This window comes from Lissotriton helveticus, chromosome 6 (assembly GCF_964261635.1).
Source record: "Lissotriton helveticus chromosome 6, aLisHel1.1, whole genome shotgun sequence".
Taxonomy (NCBI): Eukaryota; Metazoa; Chordata; class Amphibia; order Caudata; family Salamandridae; genus Lissotriton; species Lissotriton helveticus.
The window spans coordinates 359,045,503-359,061,558 of NC_136067.1; the positions used below are offsets into that span (position 1 = coordinate 359,045,503).

General features: G+C 43.8%; 1 protein-coding gene across 2 annotated transcripts in view; it reads left to right on the forward strand.

Moving 5' to 3' along the window:
- Positions 1–16,056, forward strand: part of ROCK2 (Rho associated coiled-coil containing protein kinase 2) — a 663,375-nt gene that overhangs the window by 466,115 nt on the left and 181,204 nt on the right. For both annotated transcript variants that reach the window (XM_078647798.1, XM_078647799.1), the window contains exons 15-16: positions 7,263–7,509; positions 8,813–8,919. In XM_078647798.1, coding sequence (XP_078503924.1) covers positions 7,263–7,509; positions 8,813–8,919 — 354 coding nt within the window. The remainder of the gene's footprint in view (positions 1–7,262; positions 7,510–8,812; positions 8,920–16,056) is intronic.

Genomic DNA, 16,056 nt, shown 5'->3' on the forward strand with positions numbered 1-16,056 from the left:
TGAATGAGCGGCTCCTCGCTCTTTGAAGTTATGTCAGTGAAAGCCTCACTAGCAGAACACCTCAACCAAGCAGTCACTTCGCTAGCCGGGATTTTTAGTAGTGCACCATATCTGTGGCTGAAATTAGCTCTGCAGCCCATTCTGGCATCCCTGGCCATGAAGTAAACCTTGCTTTAAAGGAGATAAGCTGCTGCTTCGCCAGCCACGGTTGACTCAAGAAATGGTACTGGAAGGTGTCTTGTAGTACTTTGTTCCTCTCCTTTACCTCAATATGTGCATTAGGAGGATGATTTGTGTCAGCCTCAGGACAGACTTCAAATTCCTAAAGCATTTTAGTTCCTCTGCTTAATGACTTATCTGTCCTCTCACCCAGAAGTTCTGTTTGCCTATTTCCCTGCTGCAGACTGTGTTCTAGATGCTAGTATTTGAGCTGTTTCAAGCAGTACTTTCACTCTTGCTTTATTTTGCATTGTTTTATTCAGTTGTTGTAAATATGCTCTGAAGAAGGTATACATTTGTAACCTTTTTTTTGTTTTGTGTTGTCCACAAAAGGAATAAAAGATTCGTCTTGAGAATGAATGGGTGGCCTTCATGGTACCAGGCTCTTCGTGTCTTTAGGACTTCTACTTGCAAAACGTGACATTGGTTGTCACTGGCGCTCTGAGAGTGCTCTTCCTGAATGACAGTAGTTGCATGGTATTGGTTGTTGTTCCAGGGTGGATGAATAGGTTTATAAATAATAGGATGGCCATCAAAAATATGTTAAAGTATGTGGTTAAACTATTTCTCCAATGCGGGGGTTCTAGGCAATAAACATGGTTGCAATACATGTGATTTGTCAGCTTACTTTCAAGGGCTTAATATTGAGCAGTATCAGGATGCCTATTGTTTTTATGGCTTTTATTCACGCTTTTCTTAATGAAAACTAATAAAACGTGTTATGCAGCCTGATATTCCAGAGGCCTGGCATTCCCTGAATTGCTTATTGTGAAGCATAGCACCAGGTCATTCTTAAATTGTTTTATTCCAGTTGATGGATTTGTACTATTTCCAGTCCCCTCTTAGTATATTTTATTAAGTCTACATCAAGGAAGGTAGTGATTCTGTGGTTTAGAATGCCTTTATTTCTTCTTCCCTTACCAGCACTCGTCATCTTATAGAAATGGCTCCTGCGTCAAGATCCGGAGCTGAGGTTATAATATACGGATAACTGTATGCCACACCCCTTTTATAAGTAATTTGGCAGGAAGACCCTGGCCCTCTCTGACCTATCTTTTTAGTACCTGTTCTGTGGAATTCTGGGAAGAGGGGTAGGTCTGTTGAAATTATTAGGTTTTTTGTTAGATATGTAGGTTTTGCCTTTGCCTGACTTTCGCCTTCCCTCAGGAAGCAGAAGGAGTCTTACGTTGCTTTATAACCATCCTTACAGAGTTCCTATTGAAAGATTGGCCTTACTGGCAAGTGCTTCGTACCACCACCCTTCCTATAAAATGGAAGCTTTTCACAGTTTGTTTGAAGTGCTAGGAGTAAAGATAATCGAGGCTTAGCACCCCTTTGTGCTGAAATGTTTCAGGTCTGAAAGCTGTATTATACTACTCAAAATGTGTTACTGCATTCTTGGGCCATGTGGAGAACTGTCCGTTCTTCCATTTGCTTCTGTGCCCCTACATTCTGTTCTGATATTTTCTGCCTGTATGTAGTGGTGCTGTTAAAAAATTTATTTTTAAAGAGTTGATCCAATGGATTTTAATGCCACGGTTGATTTCTTTGCTTATGTATGTTATTCTCAGCAGATAGGAGCTGGGACATGCTGTGCTTGATGCCAGACTAATAGTCAATAATTTGGAGGCTGTGATCTTAAGAAAAGTCATTCTTTTAAACCCCAAGATGTTTCATCATTCTGTACCCTGTGATAATGCTTCTGACCTTTCTGGTTTTAGGTTATATGTTGAGCATTCTAATACTGTATGGCGATTGAAGGCTAAACTAGTATGGTTTTCTGTGGCTGCTTTGCCAGTTGCTGTGCATGCAGTGTAGGGTTGCTTTCATGGACCCTAAACAAAAAGGGCAGGCTTCCGTGGTATCAGATTTAATGGGCAGTCTTTTATAGTTGTTGATTTAATGGTTTTAGCAGCTGACCTGTACATACATGGCTTGTGGGTGTCTGCTGTGTGGTTTGGTCGAATACCTGCCATTGCTTGCTATATCTTTGGTATTGAAATTGTGATGGGAAAAGGTAGAGAATGGTGATAGTCTGATTACTTATTATACATTCTTATGCTTCCTCATGTGTATGGTATTTCTGTAGCCCGAAACTAGCTAAAATGCAGTGCAGCGCCATACCCGGTCAAAGAGAAACACATAGTCAACGAGTGATATGAGGGATAGTTGGGTTGTGGACAGTTAATGCATTGTGATGTAGTGTTCTTTACAGAGGTGAGTCTTCAACTCTTTCCAAAATAGGAGCAGCATTAGGGCCGTCCTGATTGATTTATGTGGATGTTGTTCGATACTGGGTGTGTAGATGCACCTTGTTTCTGCTTAGGTGCTTTGTTAGTCTTTTTTTACATGTCTTAGTCTAATGATGTCTTGGCTATGCCAATTACCACCGGAGATGGAGAACTTGACTGTAAGCGGGGGTACTGGTCGTGATGGTCTCTAAATCATTCAGCTAGTGTTGGACATAGTGCATCCTGGAAAGTATAGCGAATGGAGTTGCCACCAGGGTGGTGGTGATGTGGTTACATTTCCTCAGGCCCGGAGTAGGATACTAGTGTGGAATCTGGGAAGCCATGGAGCACGGTATTACCACCATCCAGTTGCAATAGTACAAGGGTTTGAACAGCAGTTGTCAAGTCATTTCAGAAAAAAACGGTGTCACTTTCTTTAGAGGAAAAAGCTAGCCTTTTTATGTTTTTTTGGCAGTGTGTTCCTGGAGTGTGAGGTGGTGTCCAGGGTGAATTCTATTTATTTATTTATTTATTTATTTTATTGAACTTATATTGCGCACAGATACCCGCAATGGGTTTCCCGGCGCCAGGGACAGACTAGAGAAGAAAAAACAAGCAGTGGCAGAAGATAAAAACAAGATAAGGAAATTTAAAACAAAAAAGTCTTTAATTTTTTACGAAAAACAGAAAGGCTAGTTTCTGTTTTTAGCGCCAACGGGAGAGCATTCCACATCTTGGGTCCCAGGTATGCGAATGAGCGGCCTCCCATTTTTGTCAATCGAATCCTAGGAATCACAAGATTGTTGTTGTTGGATGACCTAAGAGAGCGGCCAGGCTGATATGGCTGGGCAAGATTAAGCAAGTAGCTGGGAGCAGAACCCTGACGAATCTTAAATAGAAAGCACAGAGTTTTAAAGACCACACGGTCAGAGATTTTTAGCCAATGGAGGTCACGCAAAGCTTGCGTTGCGGACGTTCTCCGTGGGACATTACGCAACAGGCGCGCAGCTGAGTTCTGTACAACCTGGAGTTTATTGATTGTGGCTTTATCTGCTCCTAAATAGAGCACATTGCCATAGTCGATACGAGACATCACAAGAGCCTGTACGACAGTTCTTCGGGTGGACTCAGGCAACATCCAAATGATCTTCTGCAACCAGCGTAGAGTGTTAAAGCAGATTGCAGCGACCTTTGTTGCCTGCTGCCTCATTGAAAGATTGTCGTCAATCAGGACACCGAGGTTACGGGCGACAGACACGGGGATAGGCAACGGACCCATATCACTGGGCCAGTGTCCAGAGCCCCACAGATCTTTATGTTTACCCAGTATAATCACCTCGGTCTTATCTCCGTTGAGCTTTAGCAGATGTGCTTGCATCCAAGCTGCAACACGAGAAAGGCCAATTTTAAGGGCAGAGATGTCCTGAGTCCTGCTGCTAGACAAAGAGAACACAATCTGCGTATCGTCTGCATATGAATATATAGACAAACCGGCGTCCTCAACAATAGAAGCAAGTGGTCTGATGTAAATATTGAACAACAGAGGGCTCAATATAGACCCTTGAGGGACACCGTAAGCAGAGGAATAAACCGCAGATTCAGCTTTGTTCGAGAAAACCTGGAAAGTGCGCTCATTAAGAAATGAGGCCACCCAGGCGAGCGCTGATCCAGCAACACCGAGGGAGCAGAGAGACTCCAATAAGATGGAGTGGGACACGGTATCGAAAGCAGCGCTTAAATCAAGAAGAATAAGCGCAAAGGTCTCACCGCTATCGATACCGTGTCGGAGTCGCTCAGTCACCCCAAGGAGTGCGGATTCGGTGGAATAGTTAGCGCGAAAGCCTGATTGGGATGGATGGAGATATCCCACGTTTTCAACAAACTCATTGAGCTGGGTGTTAACATGACGCTCCAGTATTTTGGAGCAGGCTGGCAGCAGGGATATGGGCCTGAAATTAGCAAGATTTGTGATGTCAGCACCTGATTTTTTAAGCAGGGGAACGACCATGGCATGTTTCCAGTCTTGTTATACGCGAGATTCAATGAGAGAGATGTTAAGTAGTCTCATTAAGAATCGACGAGGTTCAAGGTCAAGTAGTTTCAATATCTTCATAGGGACAGGGTCCCTTGGAGAGCCTGACCTGATGCTTTTCAAACAAGACAGGAAAGAAGAGTCATCAAATAATGTCCAGTTGTAAATGAACTCAGTGGGGGAAGCAAAGGCATTGCAGGGAGAGCTGGGTTGAGAAAAATCATTAGGGGGTGAAAGGGAGGACAAAGATTGGTAAATGCTCTCAACCTTAGCTATGAAAAAATCTGCAGTGGCATTGCATTGTGTACCATCCAAAGCCGGCAGCGCAGGAGTGGTATCAGCTCCTGTAAGTTTCTTAACAGTAGCAAAAAGAGTCCGAGGACAATTTTGCACTGAAGTGATTGTAGAGGCGATGTAAGAGGCCTTGGCACGTTTACAGTTTGCATGGTAAACTTTTAGTTCTTTTTTATAAATCACTTTGGAAGGAGCAGAATAAAGCATCCTCCATTTCCTCTCCAGGGCTTTACATTTAGCACGTTGAGTTTTAAGCTCATCCGAGTACCAAGGTGCTGGTGGGCGCAAAGATCTACATTTGCTGCTAGACCGGGGAAGAAGAGCCGACACTGCATCTGTCAACCAACCAGAAATAGGAGCATTTAAATTCTGCTCAGAGTTGATGGAAGATAAAATAGTCTCGGTCAGACGCAGGTTAAAAGCGGCTACATCAAGCCTGTCCCAGCGATAGGATGATTTAATTTCCTCCACATAAACACTGGCCGAATATAGACCAGGTGGTAACTCGAAGTGTACCGCATAATGGTCAGACCAAACGAGCGGACGCGCCAAGTGACTGCAGTTAAATGACAGAGTGGAAATAATAGGATCCAGGAGATGACCGGCAAGATGAGTGGCTCCAAAATTACAAAGTTTGAGGTTAAAAACCTCAAGATCGGAAAGAAAAGATTTACTAAGGGGATTGTTAACATCATCTAAGTGGATGTTTAGATCGCCAAGAATGGTGAAATTATTCGATTTTAATAGTGTTGCTGAAAGGCAATCAACGAGTGAGGTAATCCATGACGCAGCATTTCCGGGCGGCCGATAAATTAGCAGACCGGAAAGCGTCATTCGAGGATTAATCATAAGTTTGAACAATGCTGCCTCACTGCCTGGAAGATGTAAGGGTTCCAGTTTGCATTGGTAAATAGATTTAAAGATGATTGCAATTCCACCACCTTTACCTGAGGGTCTATCCTGATGCAGCACCACATAGTTAGGTGGAATGGCTGCGGCTATATCAGGACCCGAGCTAGCATGTATCCAAGTCTCGGTCAGGAACAAAGCATCAGGAGATTCCTCAGTAATGAAATCGAAGATGTTTAATTTGTTCTTGGGAAGCGATCTACAGTTTAAACTCCAAAAATGGAGCGAGGGAAGAGAAGATGAATGACCCTTAGTAGACTTCCTATTTCCCCTATAGTGTTTAACACTCTGTTGTGTCTTGGAAAGCTGCATTTTGCCAGTAGCGAAACCACAACCAGCACATAGCATAGAAAGTAGTGACGGGGTAAGGTACATAAGATGCAGGAAGTGGGGATACAAGGTCGCAATGAAAGTAAAGCCGAAGAAGAATAGTATACACGACCAGCCAGAGCTTGCTTACCACAGGGCATGATGGAAGGAAACAGCCCGTCCAGCAGCCCGTCCTCAGCGCGGACGGGCGCAGACGGGCTGAACTCTGGCGTAACTCCGGCGGAAGACCGGCGATCCCGCTGCGCGATAACGCTGCGCGAATGCATGGCTGATTTTTATACCGGTCGAGCCTCCTAAATGAGGACTAGACCGCCGAGTGGAATGCCCCTCACTAAAGATGGCCGCCACCGTGACAAGGGCGAGGGACCCGCGAAAAACGCGGTGAGATATCCAATTAGTATGCGGGTTAGAAGGACAGCAGTGCAGGTAAGTAGGGCCACAATATTAAAAACAGGGTAGAATATAAAACTTAAAATAAACGAAAATGCAAAAAAACGGGGCTTTTAAAATAGCAGTAGCTGCACCCTGGTCGAGCGCTGCACAGAAAGTGCCAAGGCTTGTAAAAGGAGCGCGCTTTTAATTTACCTGATTTTTATACCGGTCGAGCCTCCTAAATGAGGACTAGACCGCCGAGTGGAATGCCCCTCACTAAAGATGGCCGCCACCGTGATAAGGGCGAGGGACCCGCGAAAAACGCGGTGAGATATCCAATTAGTATGCGGGTTAGAAGGACAGCAGTGCAGGTAAGTAGGGCCACAATATTAAAAACAGGGTAGAATATAAAACTTAAAATAAACGAAAATGCAAAAAAACGGGGCTTTTAAAATAGCAGTAGCTGCACCCTGGTCGAGCGCTGCACAGAAAGTGCCAAGGCTTGTAAAACTTGACTTGACTTGACTTCAGATTCAGTGAACGTTGGGATTCAATGCTGTCATGGTTCATGTCATTGAGCCTCCTCATGACAATGCTGAATTTCCTTCCTTCCTTCCTCTTTTGTAGTCTGTGTTGGACTATTGTGGTTTTGCTTGAATGTTACAAACCCAATTAATGACTCCAAAATCAGGTGTTTGTCTCGGGCAAAGGCGCTAAAAATAGTTGCATGAAGCCAACTTTGCAACTTTTACGTTTTAATTTGCCAATGCTGTTGTCTCACTTTCGCTCAAGAATAAATGAAACTTTACCTGGTAAGCTAGGCAATGTTTAAAAATAATTTCTCTGTCAAATATGTCATCCTACCGCTCCTGCAGCTAGATGAAGCCAATGCACTTTTAAGGACAGAATCGGACACCGCTGCCAGGCTCCGAAAGAACCAAACTGAGATGTCGAAGCAGATCCAACAGTTGGAAAGCAACAACCGGGAAATGCAGGATAAATACTGCATGCTTGAAAGTGCTAAACTCAAGTTGGAGAAGGACTACATTAATCTGCAGTCTGCCCTCGAGTCCGAAAGGAGAGACCGAAGTCATGGCTCCGAGATTATCACCGATTTACAAGGTATTTGAGCCAACACTGCAGGAAAGCGTTATTTGTTCCAACAAATGTGGTACTCCTACCAGGAGAAATCATTGGTCAATTCAACAAAATGACGTAGGACTGATATAACCAATTTGTGTTTACTTATTAGCTCTGGAAAAGTGAACAGGCTATTAAAATAGTTTGGGGATAAATACAAGTTATACAAATGGATTAATACATGGTTAATATACCCCCAGTCGTATGTCTACTATGTTCAATATCATCCAAAAATGTAGCATTTGCCCAACCGTTCATTAGATTTGCATTTTGATGTCTTATATTTGCAAAGAAGTTCATTAAAGGGTGCATCTTACTCATTGATATGATGTAAGTTAACTGATTTCTAATTGTTAAATTCTATTGCGTATTGTATTTCCTAATGTGATGTGGTCAGCCTCACATTGAATACGTATTACCATAGCTGTTTTATAATAGTTTTGACTCCAAAATTTAATTCATTTTAAAATGGCGAACACAAGACTAGAAAGTAAGATATTCAGAGACTTGGACCTTGCGATGCCCTATAATATATGCCTAGAGACCCGTTTCTTCTCACTGTGCCTTTCTAAGCACCCTTTGGGGGTTATTGCTGTTGTGCAATGCTTTGGAACAGTGCAATATAAATTAAGTTAGTATTAAGTTTCACCCTCTTGATTATAAAACAAGGTACTTTAATATGCTTGAAGGGGCTGTCAGGATGTATATGTGGTACAAAAGGGGGTGGTGATGGACGGAGCAACTGAACCAATCAAACACTCACATCCAGTCAACAGATCTGGGTTAAATCCATCACCGTTTTTTAGCCCACTCTGCCACCCCAGTTAAGACATGGCCATATGCAAATCAATCTGACCCTGTACCTCATGGGAACAGTCCAGCCCGAACTGCTAAGCCATGCCTTCCCTGGACCGGAAACAAGCTTCCGAAGACAGGTTTCTGGCATTTCAGCCAGGGAAGGCATGGCTTGGCAGTTCGGGCTGGACTGTTCCCGTGAGGCACAGGGTCAGACTGATTTGCATATGGCCATGTCTGAACTGGGGTGGCAGAGTGGGCTAATGAACGGTAATGGATTAAACCCAGATCTGTTGACTGGGTGTGAGTGTTTGATTGGTTCAGATGCTCCGTCCATCACCGCCCCCTTTTGTACAGGATGTATATGTAGCACCTAAACAAATCCCACATGACATAACTTTCTATGCAAGAATACAGACTAGAAAAGAGTTGGGGCAGCAGTTTGCTACAATATTGAAGGTTCCTTATTATCTTGTTATTTATAAATTAGCACGAATATCTGGTCTGGAAGAAGAGTTAAAAAATGGAACAGGGGCATTGACGAAGGCTGACCTGGAGAAGAGACAGTTGCAGGAGAGGCTGTCCGGTTTGGAAAAGGTAAGACTTGACAGACATTCAGTTAATGGCATAACATCGTGTTTCTGGCTTGTTATATGACGTTTTGTGAATGTTCTAATTTTCTCATTACAAAATACATTAAATGTTTTGTATGTAGATTATCTAGAATAAAGCAATGAAATTAGCAAGTTTCTGATGGACCTTTTTAGGTACAATATACTGGAAATGTAAAACGCTTTGCAATAATAAGCCTGTAGAATAACTTAAGTTAGGTACTGCTGCTGAGAACTATGTGCAATCTGCAAGTTAGAAGTTTGGATCACTGCATACCTGTCTCACCCCTTTATTTCAAAGGCAAGAGTGCATTGGCATTTTGGCGATACTAAGTAATATTTATGACATATTTAAACAAGCACTATATTAGAGCAACTTATCTAGTTGCCAATTTTGTCAGTTTGTTTACATTTGACCAGTACAATTGCCTTTGAAGGAAAGAAGATACTAACAAAATATGTTTCATATGCACGTAGGAGTAGAGTCCAACGCTTTGAATAGTGCTTGTTTACATATGTCATGAAGGGAAAACTAGTAAATAAGTCGACTGCACAAGAGATCCATTACTTAAACCAAAATAGAGGGAATTACATTTGATAGCCTTCAGTACCCCATTTCTTTGCTTCATCAAGGTAAAAAGTATGTTGAAGACATACAATATGGATCAAAAGTAGTGTGACTATGGCGCTTATGCCTTTCATTGTTCATCCTTTGTTTAGGAGGGACTTGTTAAGATCATTAAATGTCAAAATGGGCTTAGGTTAGGGCAGTGGTTCTTAACATTTTATCTGGGGATTCCTGGGGGTCTACAACGCCTACTCAGGGGTGAGTGATTGCTTAGAAAATTAAATAACAATTGAATAGTAATGGATTAATAAGGTATTTATAAATAAAGAAGTAAAATTGACACTTTAAAATATTCTAAAAATGTGAATTTGGAGCCTAAAAGTTGTTAGTATCCTCCGATTGATTTGTGGGAGCAGTCAAACAGAGTATAGTATGGAAAATGGATGGCCTCAGTTGAATTTAGAAGAGTAGCAACCTTTATATTAAAATTAAAAATATTTTTTTTATATGCGTTTGTGAATTTTAAATAAAATATAAAGAATGCTGTGTAGCTGTATGAATGCTTGTGTCCATATTTGTGTGTGTTGTCTTCTGGTTCAAATCCTTAAAATTGCCATGGATTCCAAATAAGATGCTATGGGGATCCCCGGATTCTAATAATAAGTGAGGGGCCCCTGGATTCCAGTAATTATGAAGTGTGGGTCCACAGAAGTCACAAAGAGCCAATGCATTAGGGTATCTCTCTACAGTCTCTCCTCTGTTCTTACAAGAATTTGCCAATTTGGGGATAGACTCTAGGGAAGATGGTGTGGAAAGAACAAACAAGTTATGACTTTCAGATTGTGTTGCAGTGTCCGTTCTGCAGCAAACCACCATTGTTGGAACGGGTGCAAATATTAGAAAACAACTTTAAAAGTATTGGGTAGGACTGGCCAATAGAAAGGCCACCATGGTACCCAGGAACAGGATTGTAATGGAATCTCGAGCTAACATTAGCAAAACCGCAGCCAGGGCATGATTTATATTGCATGTAAAGGATTGCTTCAGTAGGTAATGACAGTAAAATGTTAATCAACTGGGCCTTCAGGTGTGGAGGAATTTCTATTTTGGGGAAAATATTTTGATGGTTCACAGGAGAGAAAACTTAAGCTGTACTGTCTGTGACAGGCCTATATCCGGTTGCAAAAGGACTATAGAGAATGTAATTCGGAGTGATTAGGGCATTAGATGCGCTCTAAAACCTCACCATCATACCCTATGTGGCAAAGTGCAAGAAGCACTCTGCCATTCTGTGTTGTCATGTTGGAACTGGTCCATTTATGGGCAGCACGCTTCCTAGACGTCTTGCTCGGTTTTCACTATTTTTAGAGATGCCAATCTACAGCATGCTTCTGCTGATGGTGTCACTGCTACTAAATCTACTTACCAACAATAATTAAGTTAAATCCAGATGACATGGAAATGCTTTACAGCATAAGGGGAGTTTCAGAATGGACAATATTAACATGCTGCTGTGTCCAGTTACACATACTTAAATGTCTTTTATTTTTTCAAATGTCCAGAAACACACATACATTCTCCCACATTAATTCTTGCATGTTAAATGCATCATAGTAAACAAGTTGAATAATGCTCTTCGCCTTAATGGCCTCTACCAGTTTGTTTAGCACTCTACTGCTTTGAGTGGTCTGTAGTTTAAATCTGTACCAGTTGGGTGTAATTCCAAGTACCAAATTGATGGTCCTCACAATGAATAGAGTGAAGCAGAGGTGTTAAAACTAGTCCTTAAGAAAAGGGAATCTAGCTCTTCTGAAATTTACATTTGTGGCATGTGTAATAGATGAACATGCTCTGCATACGTCTGCTATCTAGTGTTGGGCTCGAACATGTACATCTTGTTTTTCTTCGAAGAAGTGGTTCGAATCACATGGTATAGTGACTTTTGCCTTGACTGGTAATGCACATGGACATCACCTCCATAGTTAGATTGTTTTTGTCTCCCGTTGGGATTGGATGTTCCTTGCTGGGGTTCTGAGTCAACGTCATGTGACGCTGTTCATCTGAGCTTCTCGAGTTTTCCTTTGAACAATCCTTTGTTACACCAATGTTTTCTCTTTACTGTTGTGGTCCTTCCATCGGATCTGGGTAGTCCGTTTCATTGATGACTTGCACGGACCTTCACTCCTGTCGGGCCGCCCTCATCAAGTTTTGTGCTCGTAAAAAGCTAGAACTGTGATGCAAAAGACACTTTTTCGGTGTTGTCCAAAATGCCATTCAAAGTACTTGTGGACACATCAACACAGGGTCTGCAACCTCTGTATGTCCTCGTCTTGTGGTCGAAAAAGGCAATTTGGAATCGTTGTGACCGTAGACTAGGTCGACATGCCATGGAACAACATCGCAGATTATTCCCTTGACATCCTTCAGGAAAATGGACGGAGAGATCGATGTTGAAACAGCTTCATCCTTGAGCACAGAACCTGAATCTCCTTCAGACTCTGAGATCCAAGACCCGCAACCAATGCTGGGTCAGTATCAAAAGACTCTCTAATAAAAGAGAGAGTGACCCAACAGCCAAAGGGAGAGGGTACCGTCAAGACAAATGTCAAAAAATGAGATCCCCTTTGGGCAATTTACAAACACTCAATCCACAACATCAAGGAATCTGAATTCACACAGTGTAATGAACAAAGAGGAAATATAAAAAATGTAAATAAAAAATGTATACAATTTATTCAAGCAAGTTTTAAAAACAATATAGACTATCTAACAGTACATAATCAAAGCCTATCATCAATAAAATACACTTTTGGACAATATAAAATACCTTCACACAAAACAATACAGAATAAAATAAAACAGGGATGGGAATATCACTTAAGGAAAAGTAATTCCTATTGCAAAAAAGGAAATACAGGAGTCAAAAAGAGATCTATCCTGATCGACATTTCAATTCCCCGTCAGGATTATTGTCTCCACTGACTTTATGTAGTTATCCCTTGCTTGAGCATCGACGCGTTTCGGTGGGCAATATGATAAGCAGCCAACACCTCCTTCAGGAAGATGCTATATTTATTCCCATTAAAACATTATATGTCTGTAGAAATAAAAACACATTTTTACTGAACATGTAAACAACACATACATACTATAAGTTACATGACCTCAATGTTCAAACTAATTTCTTTTTTCTTCTTTACACAGTGTGATACAAATCCAGCCACAATCAAAACATAACATCATACAATTTCGGAGCCACATTTATAAGAAGTCATTAGTAGCCATGAGCTAAAGTCTCCAAATAATCTGGCTAATTTCATATATATTAGAAATCGGGGTAATTCTACCTCCAAAGTGGACACAGATACATATTCTATTCTCTATTTGTCCAGACAGTAGTTCATGTTAGGTCCACATATAATTCTAAAATCATCGTTATTCAATATCAGAAAAAACAGTGTTGTAATAATGCATATTTGGCCAAGAGGCAATGTACACTGTGATTACTAACCTATTCGTCTGCTTTACTCTTGTCGATTGACTTGCAATGCAAGTCTCGGTTTGAAAAGATTCATAATATTGTTAAATTCAACAAACATCTCACTGGTATGATGCCCAGAGCGTTGTCCTTAATTATATGCAAAACAACAAGATGGCCGCCTGGCAGGAGCTCCCGTGAAGAGCTCCTGGTGCTGGGGATCCCATACTGGGCTTTATCCCTGTTAGCACACACCAGCTCGCCGGAACGTGAGCCAGAAAAGTAACTGGAGCAAAAGTAATTGGATTGGCAAGTAACTGGATTGCCCGAGGGGTCCTCGCACGGAGGTTGGAGCCTGAAGCTGCGGGAGCCGGTGGATTCAAGCCCTCGCGCACCCACCGAGACAGAGTCTGACCTGATGAAGGAGGCCAGACCCTGAGGAACTGGGAGCCTGTTGAGCCGGCACTCTTCATCGGGGATTGACGACTGCGGAGCCCCCGCTACCTGCCACGGGACCCGTGCCTCCAGACACCCCATAGCGGCGCAGCTGAAGCCCCGAGGAGCCTGCTGAGTCGGCTCTGAGGATTGTCCCGCGCTCGCACCACCGCAGCAGAGGACTCCAGACACCCCGGCTGAGGTCTCCGGACACCCTCTTCGTGGCGTGGTGGAAGCACTGGGACCAGTAATCAACAGATCACCCCAGCAGCACCGGGACCAAAGCGGATCGAGCACCGGACCCCTCCCCCCCTCCCGATCAAAGGCAGATGCTGGCCGCTACTCGGGGACAAGGAAACAACGGTCAACACTCGTGGCAGCGGAGCACCGCGGGATAGCTGGCACCAGGACGAACACCGGACCCCACCTCCACACACGAGGTGAAGCAGCGACCCCCCCCCCCCCCACCCAGAAGACGCCGGTCGCACACAGGGACGAGGCCACGACATCACCCCCCCCTCTCCCGCCCGCTCCGCAGTAAAGGAACCCCAGCGGAATGGAGGGCTGAGAGGAGCGGGGGACGCCGGCTTGGTAATCAGATGCAGACACTGGGGAGGCACATTAGCGTGCAGCGGTCCCAGCGGACACAGTCTCTAATAACAAAAGAAGGTATTTATGTGCATTTGCCCGGTTCTCATCCCTAAAACTGTATTGCAAAAAATGGCGGGGTCTGAAAAACAAAAAAGCTAAGGCTATAAATCACCTACTGTGCCCATGAGGTTCCCTCGGGATGAGAGTCTCCCTCACAGTGTGAAAACGAAACTGCTCTCCCTGCTCACAAAGCATGAAAATAAAAAGAGGACTTATGTCTCTTTTCCCACTATGTGGCGGCCATTTTGGTACAGTCTCTCTCTCGGATCACCATCTTGGACTAGTCGTTGCTAGCCTATCAATTTATTTCACTATTTGGGTGCATCAAGAACTCACTTTTTTAGGCTAAGCCCAACTACTACCACTACTGTACTCTGAACTACGGATCTGTGATCTATTGTACTCTGATGCACACCTATCTGTGTCATGTAACAGACTGCCTGCATCTGCATTCTGCTTTACAAGTATTATATATTATTTATAGGTTTACCTGTAAACACAACTATTCCCCATTTGGACACTGCACTACTCTGCACAATCTCCCCTGTTATGCTATCGCATGTATTTTAGGTCTATAGTTTTCAGAACTATTCCTCCAATTGTACTCTGCACTACCACTTTACGCAATTCTGCAACCCGCACTGCATTACCTGTATTCACCTGTATTCACTTTACCTCTTTTTCATGTAATGCATCAACTGCTACCTCGCATATGCTTGTCGTCTCACTAGTGTATTCTCTGCCCGCTAGTGCCATCTCTGATCTAGATAACCTGTTGTGTTTGCATGTGCATCTTGCTCCGGCATATCACTAGTGTTCACCCACCCCTGCGCTATACTGCCACCATACCAACATGGAGCTCAGCGGCAAACACACATATAAAATAAACTACCCTCCCGTGCTCACCAAAAAAGCTACTAAACGCTTTAAACACGACTTCCTTAGGTCCCACCCAGAAACACCCTTTGCCGACACCTACTTCTCATCGGTCAATGGACCCTTGAACACCGACATCATTTTCCACACCACACGCAGAGCGCAATGGAAAAAAGTGTTCCTCACCCTATTCACCGTCTCCACCACCAGGAAATCCGCACATGGCCTAACACTCTCCATCACATCGTCCCAACTCCTCCCGGGCAGAACCACCATCACTATATACAACAACGGGATTGTCTTAATTCAAGCGACAGACAGGAACCTGGAACTACTTGACAACATGTTCCCCTCTCTCAAAGAGCACCTTTCCAATCCTCGGACTTACACGCATATCACCCCCTGTCCTACCTCCCCTAACGTCACAGCTCCCACCCTTAACTCTCCTAACCCAGCTCAGCAGCAAGAAGACACACACCTCACCTTCACACCCTGCGCCACAGTCAATCACCTGCCCGTCTCAGCTACCCCTCCCCGCCCCTCATACACAGGCATAGACCTGGTCCCTCCACACACCACTCGCTTTCCCAGCCCCCCTACTAACCTTCGTACCTCCGCTCAACCTCCTGTCTCCCCCTCCACACTTTGCACTCCCGTACCTTCCCCCGCACATTTTTTCTCAGAGCACCCCTCCTCCCCCAATGGCACCCCACACAACATGACTCTCTCTCCGACTTCCGCCCCCCCCACACTTAGCACTCCAGCCACGCCTAGCCTGCATCCCTCCTTCAACATCCCACCCCCCTCGCTCACTCCTCAATATACCACCTCCTCCCCCACTACAGCCAGCCTTCACATCGCCCCCTTATTCCCCCCCCCTAGCACGGATGCGCTTCCCAATAACACCTATCCTCTCGCTTATGCCCCCAACACCCTCATCAGCTCCGCCTCTCCACCCGGACTGCCCCCTGTCAACGTATTCGCCGGTTCAGCGCCAGTACCCCCCTCCCCCCCCCCCCCAACACCGCGCCCATAATCACCTTGGACATTATTATGTCCACCCTCCTCCAATTGAAAGAAGAATTACACTCCATTAAAGAGTTGCTCTTCACACA